The sequence below is a fragment of the Squalius cephalus genome (assembly GCF_949319135.1).
Source record: "Squalius cephalus genome assembly, chromosome: 20".
NCBI lineage: Eukaryota > Metazoa > Chordata > Actinopteri > Cypriniformes > Leuciscidae > Squalius > Squalius cephalus.
The window spans coordinates 15,413,008-15,435,197 of NC_137141.1; the positions used below are offsets into that span (position 1 = coordinate 15,413,008).

The window sequence follows — 22,190 nt, forward strand, 5'->3', positions numbered from 1 at the left end:
GTTTACACCTCCCTTTTAAAAGCTAATAAGCCTAATTATTCTAATTACTCTTTAAAATGCATGATTATATGGTCAGTTGATGTTATTATGTGCATTAGCACTGTCAGCAATCTTTTCAAAACAGCTGTGTGAACTATTTTTGGTTCACGACCCCCCCAGTTGAGATCTATTGATGTAGCATGAGTCTTATGAAGCTGTTCATGCTCTGTGAAGAGTCTGCTCTGTGTGAGTCAGTCATTCATATCAATGCAGCATTTACAAAATGAACAGAGTTCAGTGTTACTTCATTTCAGATGAAATACGGAAACTCATTTCTCCCAGCTCAGTTTCTGAATCCAAGACCAAGCCAAGACCAATCCAACAACTTGTTATCTGAATTCCCTCAATAAAATAATTGAGAGTACATCTCAAAGGCTTCCAGTAGGCGTACAATGCCTTTTCATGAACATCAATCATTCTTATATCTGGGGCAGAGAGGAACTATTGAGGGAAAAACAATTAGACAAACAAATGTGTGATCACACAAAAAAACATTACTTTTCGCAATCGTAGATGGCCCCACTTCTCCATTGCAGGTCCTTGATATCTTCCTGGAGTTGAACCAATGAGATATACTCTATACAAGACAACATGCATAAGATGTTATGTGAATTAAAACTAATATATTTGTTTTAATTATTATTAATTCAGATATTATTTTAATCACCACTTAAATGATGTGGCAGGTGGGATTTGTTTTCCCACAACCAATCAAAATATTAACCATGTCATATTAGTGGAAACATACTTTGACCGATATGCAGAGTTTTTTAGACATTAAAAAGCAAATAAACTAGATAATCATGAGAAGAACTGTGCAGTCGGATTTGATTTCTGTGTCATGTCTGTGAAAAATCAATTACATTTGGATGGACAGATATTCTGATAAAGTCTAAACACATTTCTTATTTATTTACATATTTTTTGGTGTTTTAACTTGTACACTAGCATTAAAAATGTTGGGGTCAGTAGAATTTTTTTATTTATTCAGGAGTTATAGCACTGGCCAGCGGTGACTTTGGATGGGTACGTTGATACGTTGGATGGGTTTATAAAAAGGGAAATGCTCGCATTCGCTCTAGACAGTGTTCGCTACACAGTTGCTTACTCTGATGACAGATAGCAACAGAGCTAAAGGTATTTCTAATATGTTTGACCTTTTATTGAAAGTAGCCTACATTTACCTGTTGAGACATGCCTTTACAAGCACCCGTAAAAGCTGCTGAGTTATATTTGAGTTGAGTCAGGCGCTAATGCGAAAGGGGGGTTTGCAAAATATGCTGTATTTTTGTAATTCCGCTAGGTGGCACTAATGTCGTAGAAACTACATACTTCACCTTTAAAGTACACTTTGTCACTTTATTGTCGTATGGTAATTTCTATATTAGTTTTGTTTATATAGCAGTGAGGTTTATTGTATTTGGTCTGTCTATAGTCCATGGAGTAGCATTCAAGTAAGTTTTTCATTGTACTTGGTAACTTGTACACATGACAACTATAAATGACTTGACTTGACTAAACAGTACAGCGCATCGGCTGAGGACACATCTAAATCAGAGACGACAAATAAGAAACACCATGGAAGGTGACAATTTAAATGTATGCCAATTTAAGTGTTTTAATTATATTAAAATTAAGTATAATATATTAAATATTATAGCCTATTATAAATAAAATAAGTAAAATATCATTAAAATAAATGCAAGTATAATAAAAATATAAGTATTATTTAAAAAATAATCTGAAATAATGCAAATTGATGACTAACAAACGCATAGACTATCGATTAACAGCCTCTGATAGTTACAGTTGGTCTTCTTATAGATCTGTCTTTAATAGTTTATAAGTTTTCATTAAAAATCAATTTCCCTATGGCAGTTATGACTGAAACATTTTTGAATTTTTTTCACTTGATTTAGTCAAGTTAGTTTAGTATAAAATACAAAGTGATTTTTGATGACTTACATGTCAGCCAGACGGTCTCTAAATGAATGGTGGCTGCCTGAACAAGCAGCATTGTGGATACCTTTAGCAATCAGTCAGGTCTCCAAGGTCTGGCTATGCAAGTCTGATATCACACAATCTTTCTAATTAAAATAGGGCTCTTTTATTTGTAAAGATTCTCACCTGGTTTCTGACAGATCATGCTGTTTGATGCGATCAATCCACTCGGCAAGCTCTGGTGCCCGGTAAGCTTCCAGGTAATCCAGCAGGTCTCTTTTGAAGTTGGTGGGAGACTCCCCCGCTGTTCCCGGACTTCCCTCCGGTAACCTGGGGTAAAGAGGACTCATCCACATCCTGTCATAGAGAAACACGCAGCATAGTTTTCTAATGAAGCCAATTGAAAGGGCATGAATCATTAAAATGTTAAAAAGTTAATGCACAAGATTGTCAGATCTTGTGGTGGTGACTAAGGTATGTCATTAATTGGTTTGCTTGTGTTACATGATATACAAATATACCCTGTTCAAAGTCAGATGGCTTTAATCCCAATGGGTATATTAAAGTTAATGAAAAACTCAAATTTATGCACAAAACTTCATGTTGATACAGACATCACTGATAACTTGCATTTCGGTAAGTGAGTCAGATGTTAAGTAATCGCTTTGACATTCAGTTCTGTATGATTTGTCAGACTGATTTAAAACATATTTTCGAACTATTCACTAAAAGAATCGGCTCAAGAGAGTCATTTGTTTTGGAATCAGACTATACTGGTTTGTTTCTGTATGCATCCTGCAAGGACCACTCAATAACAAGATATCACCTGATATTATTTTGTATCTTTGGTTTTTTGTTATCACATTCAATACAGACTGGAAACTCACATTTAAAATGGTTAAAGGTAACAAAGGAGCATCGCAAAAAGCAATGATGTAAATGCGTAAATAATTGTGAACAAAAAGACAAAGAAAACATGGGTTGAGAAAATTTCCATTCGACTCAAATAAAAAAAATGGGGTCACAAAAATCTACCCTTACTAAGGACCGTAGTAGTCAATCCATTGATGCAATAGTTCAGTTTCTTAATAATTTATTACTAAGTGACATATTTTTGTACTAACATTTGATGGAGACCCTTTCGTAGTATTAAGGCATCAGCATTCTAAAAGTAGACACATACCTCAACCTGAAAAAGACCTCAACGTTCTAGACTTCTCTTAGAGAAATCCAATATCTCATGATTGGAGGAGTGTGGAGACTTGTCTTGACAGACTGGTTATAGCATATTCCCCTGAGACACAGACACTAGGAGAACAAATCAATACGGATTCAGATTGAAGTCATTACAATAAACTTCAGAAGAGACTTGAGAGGACGAGACCTTTGTCTGTGTGAATAATATCAGAATGTTGCTTGGGCTGCAATATCTAAGGAATACCTGGGATCAGACAGATGAGGAGACACGTCAGACCTGTAATGATATTCATTGTGCTTTGCTGCAGACTGAAGCTGATGAAGACAGGTTGGCAAAGTGAATATGCGTGAGGAATTCTGCATAACATTGAAGAAATACTCTGGTCTTCATGTAACTCTATCTAGCATTTACCCAGCCAATTCAAACAGCTGAGCTATAAGGATTATTGCTGTTTAGAAGCTTTGCAATTTTCATGAGAAAATCAGATCTCTCAACCATAATCCCAACTAGAGCCCATGCGCGGGACTGTTTTCTTAATTTTCTTAATCCCGCTCCTGCCAAATGTCTGACCATTATCGCCCTCTCCCGCAACATGTGTGTTCCACTCCCAACAGCACATGCAATGTCTTTATCCACTCCTGCCTGCACCCGCAAACATTCTGTCACAGCTTGTAGAGATTATGATACATTTACAAACGTTATGGCTATGCTAAACATTCAGAATAACATACATAAAACATTGCGTTTAATTAAACTGACCACAAAATAAAGTAACGCTAAAGTAAAGCACCACACATGACAATCACACTGGGCTAATTTATTATTAGCCTTATAAAACTTCTCACAACTAGCGGAGCCTAAAACATATTTAAACGTATGCATAACAACACAAACACTTAAAGACAACAGTTAAACTCTGTAACCTGACAAGACACAATCTTTAAATGAATTTAAAGAAATAAATAGAAAATTTAAATCTCACAGATATCACAGGTGTTTATTTAGCTAATTAACATGGCAAAACGAAAATAAATAACACTAAAAACTTTAAAAGTCAAACATAAAAGTTTGATAGCGCAGTAAAGCACTCTCTGTTGAACTTCCATCATTCAAGCCGCTTTAATCTTCTTCTCAACTTCATTTGTTGACCAAATCCCAGGACCCTCGCTATATTTTTTGACCGCCCACTCCCACCTGCAGCAAAAGTAAAACCGCCTGCTCCCACAAGATTTGTGATCCCAATGCAGCCCACTAATCATAACCTCATTACTCAGGCACACACACAGATAATTCTGACACTAGGTGGCGCTATAAGCAGCAAATTTACATTTTCGTTAATAGAGCCATAACATTATGGGCTAGAATTTTTTTTTTTTTTAATCGTTTTGTGCTCAGTGCCAATATATTTTCAACTGTGGCCTATAATGTCTAACTATAATTGACCTATATACTGCCAGCACAATTTTCCAGACTTCACAAAAATAGGTGCACATGGAATTTTTGAGGATATATGCCTAACTTTACTGTAATTTTTGATGAAAAGAAAAGAAAAACAAACACAAAAAATGGTTCAATTGGCCCACCGGCCATTTTCTCCACTTTTCTAATCTGCCAAACATTTCCACATGTGGCTACACTATTTTTAGAGTCTCTGAGGACAAGCAATGATGAATAGAATAGGTGGAAGCGGTATGGAACTTTTTTACATTTCCGGGGTTCTCAGAAGCGGAAGTCGTCATAGTTGTGTAAGCTTCTGTAGTGGTGAACGGGAGATGACAGCAAAAACTATTTTTGTATTTCCATTTGCTCCAATAGCAAAAGAAAAAATACATGATAGCGTTTACGTGACTTTCCAAAAGAGGGAAACAATATTGTGAGATTGATTACAGCAGTCAGAAGAGAGAATGATGTAAAATTTGCAGTCATTCCCTCGGCTGTTTAATACCCTCGCAGCAAATTTGTTTTTGTCATTTAATGCCAAGGTAATATAACACAAATACAGTGTTATAAATCTATTTTACATTTTTTACAGTCTGTTAAGGGTCCACTGGGAAATGTCAAGCTGGATTGACATTGTCTGTATAAACACCACAGTACAACGTGGCACAGCATGTGTACTATCCACTAGGCCATGGCTCCAACACTTTTTAATGCCCTCTGTGTGAACTAATACTGATCTTGCAGTACAGGTTGAGTACATGTGCTGATTGCCTGAATATATATATGCCAGAAGGTTTAAATATTAATTGCTCAATTTAGAGATTTAATTTGCTTCTCACTAATCCACAGCCTTGTGTGGGTGATAACCTAACTGCCAGCCTTACCCTATGACTCTCGAGCTTTTGTCTCCTTAATGGTATTCTGTCCCCGATACACCGCTAATAAAATCGAGCCCAATAACCAAAAGCAATTGCTAATTCATTGGGCATCGCTCTGACCTGCCTTAGAATGAAAATGACACCATGGAGAACATATGTATTAATGGATAGCTTTCATAAAACGCTGCTTAATTTAAGCAAATATTCCATGTAGCTAATTTAAACAGATCATTTCAGGTCAGAGAGGAGTATAACAACACGATTGGTTTATTCAGATTTGTAGAGCTCAACGCTCCAATTTAGGACACATCAGCTTAATTTCAATTTACTCTAAGTGTCTGCACAGTGTGTTGTCATAGCAACAGACAAACGTGTCATTAGTGAATGCACAACTTCCATTTCAGGAATGAAACAAATGTTGTCGCACTCGGAAAATGAGCTCAACATAAACAGCTTGTTTCTAAATTGACCTCACCATCAGCTATAACATTTCCATTCTGAACATTCATTGACATGAGCCTTGTAAGATCTTGTGCGATCGTGCATTTAGCTCGTTTTACCCTTGTGTCTTCTGGTACCAATCGGCTCGGATGAGGTTTGAGGTAAGAATGATGACTCTGAATCCCTCCTCGTACCAAAGCAGCATCATTTTCCTGCAAAAAGCAACTACAACTTAAATTCAATTGATCTTACATAATGACATTCATTTGATCTAATCTCTTTCTTTTATTTGTGTTCTTCAAAACACTGCCATTGAACCTTATGGCACATTTACCAAAGACTCAGTATTACTTCCCTGCATAATAATATTGATTTGACCTAAAATACATGCCTTTTTGTGTCAAGCGGTATGAAAGAGTACCCTTCAGAACACGGGCACATTTACTAAGCCTTCAGCTTTTGTATTATATTAATTATAACAAGAACCCCACATTTTGGAATATAAAATCAATTCTGTGCTGTTCTTTGGGAGGAAAAGGTATTATTTTATTTAATAAAATAAGAAAAAGCTCTCTTATGTTCTTCAGAGAGGGGTGTTTAAAACTAATTCTGAGGGCAAATTAGCACATGAAGTCCTGACAAAGGTGTTTGAGAATGTTTATTCTGTCAGTCTTCCTTTTTTTGTTAAATTTATATCAAATAAGACAAGCCTTTTAATTGTTCATCTGGAGTCAAAAATGCTCAATCCTGTTATGTCGGCCTCTGTTGAATAAAACATGAATGATTCTATGGAGGGAAAACAGTACTCGAGGAATACATCACATTAAAATTCAATACTGCGCCTGTTTAACATCTAATTTCAACTCAACACAACAGATGCTCATCTGATAATCTGCGCATCGGCATTGATTGCGAAGAATTGAATACTCTCTTGAGTGCTACCTCCCATATGCAGAATGCTACTGACTGCTCATAAATACTACACCTGATCATCAAGGTATTTTAATAAAAAGTAAATAAGCTACAACACTACCACTGTTGACTTGCTACTCAAAAACACTGCTTTACAGATTTTTACTAGAAACCAAGCTTAAGTTTAAGTTCTTCGCTCACAGTCTCACTAAAATTATACAGAGAAATAAAATGTCCAACACTCACGTATGATGTGTGCCAAATGCAATGTCCAGTTTGGCCTGTCAAAAACCATAGAGAGTTCAATTCAACAATAAACAAATAGTATTTCTTTTAAAAATAAATGGTATATTATAACAACAAAAGGCTTTTTTTTTTGTCAGTAATGTCACAATTTTCCCACTATACACAGATATTGAGAAACAAATTGTTTAGAGCAGTGATTCTCAACTGGTTCGGCTACGGGACCCACATTTTCTTATAGTCATTAAGCGGCAACCTAATTCCTAAAAGATATACAAATTATATATAAAATAAATTTGTTTTTAAAAACCAAGCAAATTTATTTCACAATAATGGTTGACGTACACACAGTCGCACACACAATTGCCAACCCAACTAATACTGATGAATAAGTATAAGGTAATGCTATTAAACAGCAGTCCCAAACTAGTTTTTAAACCCAAACACTTTAAATAATTGATTGGTTTGAGTAGGGCAAACTTAAATTAAACAAATTAGTTCCATCAAATCAACTTTCTTTTTCTTTTTGAGTTCACAAAACTGAGATATTTTAAAGGGGTGATGAACTAAGAAATCAAATTTTCCTTGAGCTTTTGACATATAAGAGGTCATCATACTATAAGAATATCCTGTAAGTTTCAGAACTGAAAACTTCCTTGTTAGTCCAATAAAAGCTTTTATTGACACCAGGCACAGCGAACGACAGGTTTTTCAAAGTGGGGATCTATGACGTCAAAGGGTATCAAACACCGCCTCCGCAGAAGAAGATCAACACCTACTTCAACACTGCCTGTTTAGCCCCGCCCACCGATTCGCGCATTACATGAAACTCATTATAATATGCAAAACTGTTATCCAATCATAGCAGTGGGTGTTTACTTCCAAGTCTTCAATGCGGCACGCCCATAAAAACCGAGCGTTTCAGGAGCTAGGCTCAAAACCAGGGTTGAAAATAGCCTATTACTTACTCATTTTGATGTTTTTGAATGTAAAAACCAAGCGAATGTCAGAAGTTGACCTCAGACAACAATATAAAAAAATAAAAAAAGCCAGTTCATGACCCCTTTAAGTAATCAGAATTGTTTTGAGTTTTATGAACTTGTTTCTTTTAATTTAGACCAACTTAAATTAAAACTGGGCTGGGATTTCTATTTCCCAGCATGCTTTGCCATGGCATGCGAAAGGGAGAGTAAATGCTTAAATTAATAGATTAGAAAGTGTTATATAATGTTTTTTGTGCAAGATTAATGTAAAGTGGGAAATGCAGTAGTGTTTATTGTTTTGCTATGGGGGTCTATGAGAACAGGTATATGTTAAATGTTCTATATTGCTGTACTCATTCAGCAATTGGTACGCTATACTAATGCTATCAGAGCATTGTGTTACCAATTAGCAAGTTAGCATTTACTGAAGTTTCCACTACCAAAAAGATTTGAGTTGAGAGTACTTGATACTACTTGTTAAATGTATGAATTAGCTTACTTAAAGGGGTGGTTCAGGATTTTCGACATCGGACCTCATTTTCAAGTGAGCCTGGTTGTTATTCATCAGTGGAGACAGTTTTCAAAAAAATTCATCCAGTCCTTACTTTTGGATAGTTCGCCTATGCTAAGCTAGCGCGAGTCAACGGTGCACGTTAGCCTGCCATTAAAAACAGTTTTACCCACTCCACAGTAGCCTACACCAAAAGCAAATAAATTATAACGCCAGACTATCGATGTAAATGTCTGTTGAGAGAATAATACCCTTTCATCACATTGCATTAGTTATAATTTGTTCCCTGTATTTATAAGCAGTCTACAGCAGCGGCGGGGTTATATTTGGTTACCTAGGAAACCGAGAGAGCCGGTCTACAGAACAATCACGCAAGTGTATTACCTGCCGCAGATAATTGAGATACAAGAGTACTTTGATTTCTAACATTATTCTCTCAATAGACATTTACATCGATAGTCTGGCGGTATAATTTATTTGCTTTTGGTGTACTGTGGAGTGGGTAAAACTGTTTTTAATGGCAGGCTAACGTGCACCGTTGACTCGCGCTAGCCTAGCATAGGCGAACTATCCAAAAGTAAGGACTGGATGAATTTTTTTGAAAACTGTCTCCACTGATGAATAACAACCAGGCTCACTTGAAAATGAGGTCCGATGTTGAAAATCCTGAACCACCCCTTTAATTATTTCAAGTTAAGAGCAATTAAAATGTATGAGTTCAAAATAAAAATATGCAAGTTCTGATTGCTTAAACTTTAACTTCTTAATTAAAAAAAAAATTATGTAACTGATTACTTCAAATCTTTTGAACTTTTTCAGGTTTACAAAGTTAGTAAGTTGGTATGAACCACCACAGTGATTTAAAAATATACAAAATATACAAAGTGCAAATAAAGTGGTATTTTGGGGTCACGGAAACACAGTTACAGTGGTAAATAAACAATTATAACATGAACTGTCAATGAAACATAAGGAAACTGCTCTTGATATAATGAACATCATACAAGCATGCAAATCCTTCCTAGCCAACAAAGGAGGTACCAGTTACAAAATGTATTAGTACTTTTTGGTGATTTCATGATTTACTAATCACACTTTCAGCATTTGAAAAGCGGAAGCTTCAAAAAGGAGTGTAAAAAACTTCAATGGCTGTGCCCATACGGGATTGTTGTGATTTATTCATATAAAATTCAGGACAGGCACTTCTTCTAACGCAGAGAAGCCCAAACTAGGGCCCGCGGGCCTAAACCACAGCAAAAACCAAGTCCAAATCCAGAAAAGTTGGATTTGTTGACATTAGAATAATGACAATGATATATAGCCTGACAACATCTTATCTGACCGCAGATAACAACACATTTTTATTCTCAGGCACGCTTTACTTGAACTTTATCAGCAGAAGAGTCAATAGCTTTCACACATCTCTTTCGAAATAAAATGATCGCATCAGAAAAATATTTAGAATTACGTTTTTTGTTGTTGTTGATGTTTCTTTGACTGCACACTCAAAACGGTCTTGCGACCCACCAGTTGACAGAGACTGGTTTAGAGGACCACAGACTACCATAAAGTTTAATGCTTCCCTCTAGTGGAATAAGTAGCTTAATGCAAATCAAGAGAACCATAAAAAATCACAGACCTGGCAGAAACGAATATTTGGATATGGTTTGGCTTGCTCAATTAACCGAGCCTTGGACTCTCTCTTTTCTCCGTGAACGAGTATGACCGGTTTGTCCCTAAAAAACAAACAGCATAAGTATGTTTGGTATGTTCATGTAGTGCCATTTCATTCGATGTAGTGAAATTATGTTTTCAATTTATGCAGCTGCAATACCACATCAAATCTTACCTAAATTCTGGCGGATACTGCTCCACCATCCATGGAATGTCAAAACAGTAATTAAACTACAAAAGAAGAAAGATGTAAATCAGGACAAAAACATAACAAACTTTTGTGTGTGGTTTGTAGTAAACACCTTAGCTGCAACTTCATCCATTAACACAATACCTGCACAGACTCTTTTAGCATTCCAAACATCGGAGAAAGTATATCTGATTATTGGAGAGGGAGAGGAAAAGAAAACAGGAAGATTATTAGAAATATACAACATCATATCATAACTTTATTATATATAAAACATGTTTTTAAAAGTTCAAACTCTTTAAATACCTTTGATATGCAGCGCTCCAGTGTTGAACTTTTTCGGTATCCCAGTGACTTTGTTTAAATAAAATCGATACATGTCATTCATAGATAATAAGTTGGTCTCAAAGAAATCAGTTGGCTCTTCTTTATAATAACTAGTGCCGTGAGGGCTCGGGGGACGTTTGACTTCGGTCTTCTTCCTCTTAGGACTTAGATTTGGCTTTTTGGGTTCATTTTTCATGACAGGTGGAGGAGCTGCTTCATCATCACTGCTGGAGAGGTTCCAGCCCCCCTCCTCTGTTTCTCTCTTTCTCTTTACAGCAGGTGAAGAGTTGCTTTCATACTTTACAGGGACGGTTTGATTCACATGTGCAGCTTTTCTGGCTTCGGATCCCATGGAAGGAGCAGACGGTTCCTTCACAGGATGGGAGTTTTCAGCTTTCACATTGCGTTTTGGACTCAGTTTGGGCTCTTGCTTGAAGAAGGTGATGACCTTATCTGGTTTTATTTCTAAATCAGGTTTAATGCTTGGTTTGTTTAAACCCTTTTGAGGTGTTGGAGGGATAATGTTGTCCTCATCTTCACTATCTGATATGGTCCACTTGCCATGTTGACTGTCCTGGGACATTTTTGTTCAGCTGTGGATCACAAACAGCTTTAGACTATCTTTTTAATGCTTGCTGTAAACTGTAAAACGAGCAAACTATATTCTGTAAACAACAGTTCCTTATTATTGTCATTTGACAAAGTGCATTGAAAAACAACTTTGTGTAATTGAACAAATAGATGGAGCCTAAAACAAAAGATAAATGCTCGCATTGCATCACATGAACAAGTGATAGATTGAAGAGCTTAACCACATTGTATAAGTTACATAAGCAGACCAAGTTCAATGTAAATGAGCGTAAACTTACAAAGAGGCGGGAAGATGAAATGTACAGGCTAACTTACAGGTAAATAATTCAAAAGCTACGGATATAAAGAAAGCTAAATATGTGCTGCATATATACAGCTACGAAACTACTAGACCGTTGTCCATTTGAAACTCATATCATTAACAGCGACACAGCAGTTTGTTGTGTTTTGATTCGGCATACACGCTCTGTACATTCCACATGTAGGCTAGTAACAGAAGGGAAAAGCTACAATGTTCTTCAAAATAAAAGTCTCTGTGACACTCGACATTGAACAATTTGAACATGGAAGCCCATTTCCGCCGCATTAGAAAAAAACAAAAAAACATAATTATGACATACAAAGTAATAAATGTACATTAATATCATAACTGACGTTTTATCTCATAACTTCGACTTTTTTCGACTTTGACTTGTATGCCATAATTTCGACTTATCTTTTTTTATTGCAGAAAGTTCATAAGACAGGGAACAATTTCGACTTGTACTGTCATAATTATGATTTACCAAAGCATGATTTATTTTCTTATGTGGCGGAAGTGGGCTTCCATTTACTGTATATTGAAACATTTTGTTGTGAATGCCACTGCCACTTTCACTATATTACTTTTTTTTTCTTTTTTTTTATTACAATAATGAGAAAGGGGGTGCTTTATTGTCATACAAATACTGTCATAATGCAGAAAAAGCCCTAATATTAATATTTCATCTTATGACTCAAAAATAGGCTTTTTCTTTAAGCAGAATTCAATTTCTTAAAGATTTATTTTTATTTTTTTGTGGGTTGACTTTTAGTTTGAAAATAACGGACTTAGATCATCATAGATCATTCGCCAATCAGCGTCTCTGGTAATGCGTGCTTACACTCAACAAATCAGCACAGCAAACCAATCCCTCACATCAGAGCCCGTCTACTACGGTTTCTATGGAAACATCTACAACTTTCCAGAAGTCTTCAGATATTTATATCTAGGTTGTCCCAATGCAAATATTCACCGCTGGAAGAAGCTTTAGGAATGAGAGACAATTAAACGATGCCGAAAGGAAAAAAATTGAGTTGGTAAGATTTGAGTTTTGTTGATTTTGAACGATGTCATGTTGTCGCTTGTGAAACAGATTTGCTTGAAACAGGTGCTGGTGCGAATGCTGAGATTACATATATTTACAATAATATGATAATATATGGATAAGGTAGACAGTTTTCAAGTTATACGACTAAACATGTCACACTTTTGTGTAAGTGAACGGAATGTGAATGTGTATGGGCTTTATTATTTAAAAAGCTTGGTCTACGTTAGATATAACTTAGCATAGAAAGTAAATTTGAGGTTTCTTGACAATGTAGATGCAAATGGATAAGACATATTTTTACCATAGACTGTAAAAAATAGTTTTTTACCCACAGTAGGGATAAAAATGTTCCGCCCGAACAGGGACTTGAACCCTGGACCCTCAGATTAAAAGTCTGATGCTCTACCGACTGAGCTATCCGGGCTCTGTAAAGCGGAGTTGGGAGGGGTGTCTAAATCGCCAACTGTATGTTATAACTTACGTCGTTACATTATTACTGAACGGTAACCTCGTAAATCATTACAAAGAAGTAGCCTACATAACATTGTGTGGGCATAACAGTAACGTTAGTTGTGCCGAGATAGGTGACTTACTATTGAAATCCGTGACTAGAGGTCGCTGTTCATTATAATATACGAGAACATGTCTGGCGCTCGTGCACATTATCGTGAGCGTGCGCGCTGCGCTGTTGAGTTCTTCAGAGAAACAGTCGCGTCGGAGTCGGTGCTGTAAAAACATGATCTTTATTTCAAGAAATTTTATTTCAAGAAATGCGGTAAATTGTTAATTTACATGATTATTTGTGTTTGTTTGCTTGTTTGTTTTCTGCAAAGCTGCTTTGGTATATTATGCTTTTTGAACTGTGTGTAATGTTCACCAAATTCCCCTTAATTTCTAACTTTTTGTTTCATCTGTCCGTCTTCATTTACATTTAATTTAACTGCAAAACAGCAATCTTTTGTAAACTCGTTTAATTTCAGTATTGTGTACTAAATAAAAAACATCAACATTCTGATCATTTAGTATGCTAGCATTGAAAGCATAAGATTACACTGCATTACACATAACATTACACTAATAATGAACAAAAAACAACCTAAAGATCACTGACCTGTATCACCTGACTATTTTGCAGTGTACTTGTATCTTACACTTTTTACCATATTCTTTTTTTTTCGTGTGATGCAAATATAGTTGAATAGGCTATAACCTAAATCAACACACCTCTTGCTCAAAGACTCAAAGTCAGCGAATGAAGCCTCCAGAGGGGAATAAAAGCAGATTGTATTGGTTACAAATTCTTTGGATGAATATGCAAATGCACCATATAAATGTAAATAAAAAACAGTGAAAAAAAGAAAGTTTTTCTAGGATCTGAAGAGTTCCCGAAAGTTCTAGGATCTGAAGAGTTGTGCTCATTTCTCACACAAACTTTTACTGAACAGCAACCTCAGATTTCTTTCTTCTGTGTTCAGTGTTAAACATTCTGTGGATATTCAATTTGGTCGCTCTCTACAGTCCATATGCTTAATACTGCCACTATTGGGGTTATACGTACTCCAGAGTAGATCAACTCTGATTGTAATGTCTATGTTTATCTATTCTTTAGGTTTTCCATCAGTGTGATGTGGGTAAGAAAGGTTATTTGTCCAGAGAAGATCTTAAGATAGCAGTTGTCATGCTTTGTGGATACAAGCCATCAAAGGTAGGCCTACAGAAAATCAGAATCACTTGAAATTCTCTAAATTATACATTTACTGTCATATTAAAGGGAGTTCACCCAAAAATGAAATTTCTGTCATCATTGATTCACCCTTAAGTTGTTGTAAACCTGTATGAATTTCTTTCTTCTGCCGGACACAAAAGAAGATATTTTGAAGAATGTCGGTATCCAAACAGTTGCTGGACCCCATTGACTTCCATAGTATGGAAAAAAAAATACTATGGAAGTCAGTTGGGCCCATCAACTGTTTGGCTACCCATATTCTTCAAAGTATCTTCTTTTATGTTCAGCAGAAGAAAGAAATTCATACAGGTTTGGAACAACTTGAGGGTGAGTAAATGATGACAGAATTAAAATTTTTGGGTGAACTATCCCTTTAACTTAAATAATATGCTTATATGGTGTACTTCTATCTTTATAATATGCACACAGAATATACAGTAAGTATGCACTGCTTCACATATTCATGCTTATATTAATTGTATGACCTGAAACATTTGTTTAAAAAAGACCAACATATAGGCCTAGCTATGACTAACTTTTATATAACGTATGGATGCTATTGAATACTTATGACGTTGTGGGTGGAAGGGTAATGCAGACCCACTGGGATATTCTGAAATTCTATTTTAGGATATTGACTAGCAATATTCAATTCTTAAACAAATCTTTCTTTTGAGTTATATATTTTCAATTAATTGGTTAAACCGATTCAGACAAATGGGCCTGAACAATGTATGAATCGGAATCAAGAGTCAACAACTCATGACAACTGTATTTTTTTTCTTCGTGTTGTTTAATGCAAAGAACAGGAAAATATACTACTTAAACCTGTCAATCTCATTTTACTTGACAACGTCATGGTTAGATAACCGTTGCAAAACAATTAGTAGAAACATGATTAAAATACTTAAAGGGGGGGTGAAATGCTCATTTTCACTCAATCTCCTGTTAATCTTGAGTACCTATAGAGTAATATTGCATCCTTCATATCTCCAAAAAGTCTTTTGTTTTATTAAATTTTTAACAGAAAGATAGGCTGTACCGAGTCTTTCCGGAAAAAAACGAGCGGCTGGGGGCGGGCCCTGTGGGCGAAGCTTAGCTGTGCTAACGCGCCAAGCTAGTGACAACACACAGAGACATTTGTTCAACAAACAGTTTTACTCACCGTCCGGTTCCAACGCACGACCGCGAACCTTTATCATTGTGACTGCTCGATCCTTAAGCATTAGACGATCTGCAAATCCGTCGATATGGGCTTTGTTTATAAAACAATCATCGTCGAAATGCAGGGAACAACAGTCTTACACAACTCCGTTTATGCTCAGGAAAACAAACTCCATCCACGGGTTCCTTAACGCTGGGTTCTTTGGGAATCTGTGCAGGGTTGTCTTGCCCTGGCAACCAAAAACACACTTCTTTGGTGACATTGACTTCCCAAAAGCCGGGCAGGGCGCTTTGATGGCGAACTGCTTTCACTCTCTTGCTCTGGTCTAAGAGTGCGCGCGCGGCCGCGATCTTACCGGAGAAGTGCCCTTAGGACCCATATAAGGAAATTCCGCCCTATCTTACGTAAGACAGAGCCATACTCGAAAAAAACTTTCCGAAACTTGTGACAAACCGGAAGGAGTATTGTTGGAACAAAAATACTCCTTCAAACGTACAACTTAGTTTTTGAAACTTTGTCCATGTTTAGCATGGGAATCCAACTCTTTAACAGTGTAAAAAACTCAGTATGCATGAAATAGCATTTCACCCCCCCTTTAAATAGCGGCAAATTGTTGTCAAGTATGTAGATTTATTTGACTATGTTCATCATATTGTCATTTTATAACATTAATGGAATACAAATTTTAATCTGACAGGGTTTGGAGATTTTTTTTGAAAAGCAATAAGTTTTGCTTATTGTTTTGTTAGTTTTTTGTATATTTCTAATCATATTTTAACAGTCATTTTGTATGTTCTCTTGCAGTCAGAGACAAATATCTTGATGGAGAAGGGCACTAATAAGGACTGTCCAGGTAAAGGCAAATTATAGTACATGTCATATTGAATTAATGCATCACAGTTTTTTGTACAGTTGTAGACATGCCATTGCTGTGTATTTTAGTGTTTTGCGATTCACCTTCAGCAGACACTCAGCCCACATTGATGTGCACTCCAAAATTATATGCACAATTTCTCTCCTGATTTATTTTCTATGTGGAAAACTACATTTTATACCACTCAGGCAAAGTGAAAGGAAAAGGAGCTTGACGTAGATACTGTGTAATCTTTTTACACATTGCCAGTAATGAAATCCTGACAAACAGCGGTAAATAATGTTGCCGTGAAATGCATACAGGATTTCTACTGGCCCTTTTGACAGACAGAAACACTGAGGAAAATGGGGGTTTGGCAGGACAGAATTTTGAAGGAGACATTAAATGGTTGAAGACCTAGATTAGTAAGTAATTTGTTTCTTGTTTTATCCCACAAGCAAATTGCTTTTGTATACTGCCCTGTGGGAAAGCATAAGATAATCTAGTTAAAGTGGCATGCTTTGTGTGATGAAATATTCCACCATTAAATCTTGCTCAGAGCAAATGGTGAATTAAATTGCCCCTCTTTTGAATTTCATGTGATTACTAAATTAGTGATGGTCGGGAGGAGAGGGTTGCTGGTGGTGATGTGGGAGGCTTGACTAGACTCAGCAGTGAAATGCTTTGGCAGGCTCATCGCACAGAAAAGAGGCCACTTAAGGCTTCAGTGCTACACGGCGTTCACAATACTACTGCCACTTGTTTAGCCTACTCACCCCCTTTTCTCTTTATCTCACTCTCTTTCTTTCTTTTTTTTTTTGTTAGGGATATGATAAAAGATAGATTCAAACATGCATTATCTGCATGAGAGCCACAGTTTAATGTGCCAGAGCATATGTGGTAACCACTAGGCCATGTACCTTAGTCAGGGTAGACGCCAAATTGAATTTTACACAAAAACAAGGTGGTGAGGGATAGCCTTATATAGCATGCACTGTATAAAGGTCCCAGATCACATGTAATTTTCAAAACTCATAACTTTCAAAACTCTTTATGGAGGTTTTGTCTGCTGAAAGTCTTAGTCCTAGTCTGTCTTTGAATAATAGTTTGTTGATTATTAGTTGTTTGCATTTGATTAGGGTCGCCACCTTCAGTGTGGCAAAATATGTCACCGGCTGCATGCTACTTTAAAGGGTTAGTTCACGAAATGAAAATTCTGTCATTAATTACTCATTCTCATGTCGTTCCAAACCTGTAGGACTTTCGTTCATCTTAATTCGGAACACAAGTTCTTTTTGATGAAATATGAGAGCTTTCTGCACCTTCATAGACGTCTACGCAACTACCACTTTGATGCTTCAAAAAGTTCATAAAGAGATCGTAAAACTAATGCATATGAATTTAGCGGTTTAGTCAAAATTTTCTGAAGAGACATGATCGCTTTAAATGATGAACAGATTGAATTCAGGCTTTTATTCACATATAAACATTGATCAGCGAACATAAACAGAAGCTTAACCGAATCTGTCTGACGCGTAAGAACAAACCTCACTGGTTCTTGCGGAAGCTCAAACCTGCTGCGTAACACGAGAATGAACCTCATTGGTTATTGCGGAAGCTCGAACCTGCTGCGTAACATGAGAATGAGCCTCATTGGTTCTTGTGGAAGCTCAAACGTGCTGCGTAAAACGAGAATGATCCTCACTGGTTCTTGCGGAAGCTCAAACCTGCTGTTTAACACGAGAATGAACCTCATTGGTTCTTGCGGAAGCTCGAACGTGCTGCGTAACACGAGAATGAACCTTATTGGTTATTGCGGAAGCTCGAACCTGCTGCGTAACACGAGAATGAACCTCATTGGTTATTGCGGAAGCTCGAACCTGCTGCGTAACATGAGAATGAGCCTCATTGGTTCTTGTGGAAGCTCAAACGTGCTGCGTAACACGAGAATGAACCTCATTGGTTCTTGTGGAAGCTCGAACCTGCTGTTTAACACGAGAATGAACCTCATTGGTTCTTGCGGAAGCTCGAACGTGCTGCGTAACACGAGAATGAACCTTATTGGTTATTGCGGAAGCTCGAACCTGCTGCGTAACACGCGAATGAACCTCATTGGTTCTTGTGGAAGCTCAAACCTGCTGCGTAACATGAGAATGAGCCTCATTGGCTCTTGTGGAAGCTCAAACGTGCTGCGTAACATGAGAATGAACCTCATTGGTTCTTGTGGAAGCTCAAACCTGCTGTGTAACATGAGAATAAACCTCATTGGTTATTGCAGGAAGCTCAAACCTGCTGCGTAACATGAGAATGAGCCTCATTGGTTCTTGTGGAAGCTCAAACCTGCTGTGTAACATGAGAATAAACCTCATTGGTTCTTGTGGAAGCTCAAACGTGCTGCGTAACACGAGAATGAGCCTCATTGGTTCTTGTGGAAGCTCAAACCTGCTGTTTAACACGAGAATGAACCTCATTGCTTCTTGCGGAAGCTCGAACGTGCTGCGTAACACGAGAATGAGCCTCATTGGTTCTTGCGGAAGCTCAAACGTGCTGCGTAACGCGAATGAACCTCATTGGTTATTGCGGAAGCTCGAACCTGCTGCGTAACACGCGAATGAACCTCATTGGTTCTTGTGGAAGCTCAAACCTGCTGTGTAACATGAGAATGAGCCTCATTGGTTCTTGCGGAAGCTCAAACCTGCTGCGTAACACAAGAATGAACCTCATTGGTTATTGTGGAAGCTCAAACCTGCTGCATAACACGAGAATGAGCCTCATTGGTTCTTGTGGAAGCTCAAACATGGTGCGTAACACGAGAATGAACCTCATTGGTTATTGCGGAAGCTCAAACCTGCTGTGTAACATGAGAATAAACCTCATTGGTTATTGCAGGAAGCTCAAACCTGCTGCGTAACATGAGAATGAGCCTCATTGGTTCTTGTGGAAGCTCAAACCTGCTGTTTAACACGAGAATGAGCCTCATTGGTTCTTGCTCGTTAAACGAATATGGTTGAGCTTCCGTTTACCACAACTGATGTGTGAGTTGATTGAAGAATGTTTGTATGTGAATAAAAGCCTAAATTCAATCTGTTCATCATATAAAGTGATTGTCTCTTCAGAAAATTTGGACTAAACCGCTCAATTCACATGGATTTGTTTTACGATTCTTTATGAACGCTTTGAAGCGTCAAAGTTTCAGTTGCGTAGCTGTCTATGGAGGAACAGAAAGCTCTTAGATTTAATCAAAAATATCTTAATTTGTGTTCCGAAGATGAACGAAGAGACTTACGGGTTTTAAACGTCATGAGGATGAGTAATAAATTATAAATTTTCATTTTTGGGTGAACTATCCTTCTAAGTCAGACAGTCCACAGTGAGGAACTGAAAATGCCTATCGGCAAACTGTGAAGTTGGCCTTACATTCATCATTAGTTACTGGACAGACCAATTGAGAACTTTTTCCAGTTCAGCCCTATATTTGGAGAGCCTCTTGAGACTTGAGCTCGACCTGCTTAATAAAAAAAGCGCATGACTTTGAGACTCCGTCGCTATGGAAACAAAGATGCTACAATCACATATAGCAGCATACATAACACACATATCACACATACCTCTACTAATTGTGAAATTGATTTCTTTATATATTTGCTATTAGTATCCTCAACACTGCAAAATCCTTATGTGTTTATTCAACTATGTGTGGGCCTAAAATACAGGACAAATCATGTCCTGAATTGATTTGATACGGGACACATCATTTTACCTTTAAATACTGGACGATCCCGTATTTTACGGGATGGGTGGCAACTATGGGTGGGCGATATGAACAAAATCTTATTTCACAGTATGAGAAATTTTATTTTAGTATAACGCATATAGAAATTTATTATCAACCATTTATCGGTTAACATGAAAGTAATTATTAGATTATTAGATCAGTATTGACCAGACTTTTAATTATCTGTGCATCCCTATATAAAAGGCCAACATTTGCTGAGAATACTACAGGAAAACTCAGAAAATGTCACAGCCATACGGTATATACTGAACTGCAGTCAGGTTGTAAACATGAACTCGTTCCAGGCTTTGTATGACAAATATTTGATTATGATGGGCTTTGATTCGAAAAGCCCAGACAAATGCTTGACTAACCAGAATGGTGCATTAGATGATCTGAAGCTTTAGATTTAGTCTTTTAATCTCCAAAATAACTTCCTGTGTTGTTTAAGCAAAATTCATTCAGCATCCATGTAATGTTTGTTTTCTGGCTTCCAACCTGGTCTGGAATGGCTCAGGGACAGACGTGATAAGGGAGGGAGCACATCAAATCAGAGATGTCCATGATTTTAAAGAGGAGCTCTGGGGGAGAACACTGTTGCACGTTTTCCTGTGTGTGTGTGTTAAGTCAGGCAGCGGCCTGTTCTGGTGAATGAGTCACGCAAAAGAGGAGAGCAGATGTGAGGATGTGAGAGAGATGGGGAGGGTGGCGCGAAGAAAACCAATTGAAGAAAGAAGAGCGTAGAAAGACCCCAAGGTAGTGAAGATGGTAGAGAAGCCGAAATTAAGAAAGGGGTGGGAAGGACGTACAGGCCACCCAGTTGACACTTCCTTGATTGATGGTCTCTCTATCACAGGGAATGGCAGTCAGCCCTGATCTGACTTCCAGCACCACCATAGTTTAAAGGCAGGGGGGAAACAGAGAGAGAAAGAGAGATGGGTTTTAAAGGTCTGCACAGCTTTGTCTTTCATTTGTTGGCAATAATATCGAGGAAGCAAACCTGCAGAAATGAAAAATAAATAAATAAATAGATAAACAAATAAATGTAATTATAGGAAAATAAATAAATGAATAAATGACTTGATAAGACAAATATAAATAATTTCAGGATTAATTAAATGTATCATTCATTTATTATTTTCTGTATTTATTTTTAGATTTTTTTTTATTCTTTTAACTGTTATTTATTCTAATTTTATTTTCAAAATGTATTTATTTTTACTTTTCCGTGTGCAAATTGAATGAGGGAATGAGGGATCCTTGCGTAGCTTTCGTGCATCATTGGTTGATTGCTCATGAAGAAACGTCAAATCTAACTAAGCAATAGAGATCTGAGTTTGCTACAGGATCAGGCAGATCAGCTGGAAAGTTATTTTTTACCTATTTGCATTGTCTAATTATTTTCTACCATGATTTTTAAGAAATGGAAACATGAATCTATATCCAGCTACTTTCCTCTCAGCATCGTCATCAAGCCCAAAACCATCAACAATGTTGGCAGATTATAAATTGATGACACCCAGACACCTAGTGGATGGAAGGATTCTAGTCTAATGCCTGTTTTATTTTGTAATAAACGGAATTAACGGAACAATTCAGGGCTGCATTTCCCATGAGCATCGTGAGCCTCAGTAGTTTATAGAGACCTTTGGTGCAATTTAGGATAAACTTTAGAAAAAGTTTAGGATAAATTAAGCCGCTTTTCCACCGTTGGGAAGAACGGCTCTAAGAACGGTTCCAGTTATGTTTCCAGTTGAGCCTGGTACGGCGTGGCACCATTACAAACCGTTCTCGGTCCGGTATCCTCAGTACGGTTGGCTAACGACTAACCGTGCCAAACCTACTGGTCTGGTAGAATGCGTGTAGTGACGTTCGCCACCCAGGATTGGTCACTTGTCTGTTGCCTGGCTACCAATTTCTCTGTAGCTGGCTAAGCACACTATAGACCTTATGT

General features: G+C 37.2%; 2 protein-coding genes across 9 annotated transcripts in view; one reads left to right on the forward strand and one right to left on the reverse strand.

Annotated features, from left to right (window-relative positions):
• tdp1 (tyrosyl-DNA phosphodiesterase 1) overlaps window positions 1-11,905 on the reverse strand; it is a 31,126-nt gene extending 19,221 nt beyond the window's left edge. Inside the window, exons 1-9 of the mRNA XM_079852716.1 lie at window positions 11,647-11,905; window positions 10,757-11,370; window positions 10,595-10,638; window positions 10,436-10,491; window positions 10,226-10,322; window positions 7,096-7,130; window positions 6,057-6,149; window positions 2,167-2,337; window positions 538-616 (exon numbers count right to left, since the gene is read on the reverse strand). Coding sequence (XP_079708842.1) covers window positions 538-616; window positions 2,167-2,337; window positions 6,057-6,149; window positions 7,096-7,130; window positions 10,226-10,322; window positions 10,436-10,491; window positions 10,595-10,638; window positions 10,757-11,360 — 1,179 coding nt within the window. The 5' untranslated portion in view covers window positions 11,361-11,370; window positions 11,647-11,905. The remainder of the gene's footprint in view (window positions 1-537; window positions 617-2,166; window positions 2,338-6,056; window positions 6,150-7,095; window positions 7,131-10,225; window positions 10,323-10,435; window positions 10,492-10,594; window positions 10,639-10,756; window positions 11,371-11,646) is intronic.
• A 605-nt stretch (window positions 11,906-12,510) lies between these two features.
• Window positions 12,511-22,190, forward strand: part of efcab11 (EF-hand calcium binding domain 11) — an 80,941-nt gene continuing 71,261 nt past the window's right edge. For 6 of the 8 annotated variants that reach the window (XR_013819468.1, XM_079854289.1, XM_079854290.1 and 3 more), the window contains exons 1-3: window positions 12,578-12,706; window positions 14,327-14,422; window positions 16,413-16,461. Coding sequence is in view for 7 of the 8 variants with exons in the window: in XM_079854289.1 (XP_079710415.1) it covers window positions 12,629-12,706; window positions 14,327-14,422; window positions 16,413-16,461 (223 nt within the window). In the remaining variant the exon portion in view is untranslated. Of the gene's footprint in view, window positions 12,707-13,337; window positions 13,493-14,326; window positions 14,423-16,412; window positions 16,462-22,190 lie in introns of those variants that run through there. The other 2 variants (XM_079854288.1, XM_079854291.1) reach the window with 2 other exon arrangements.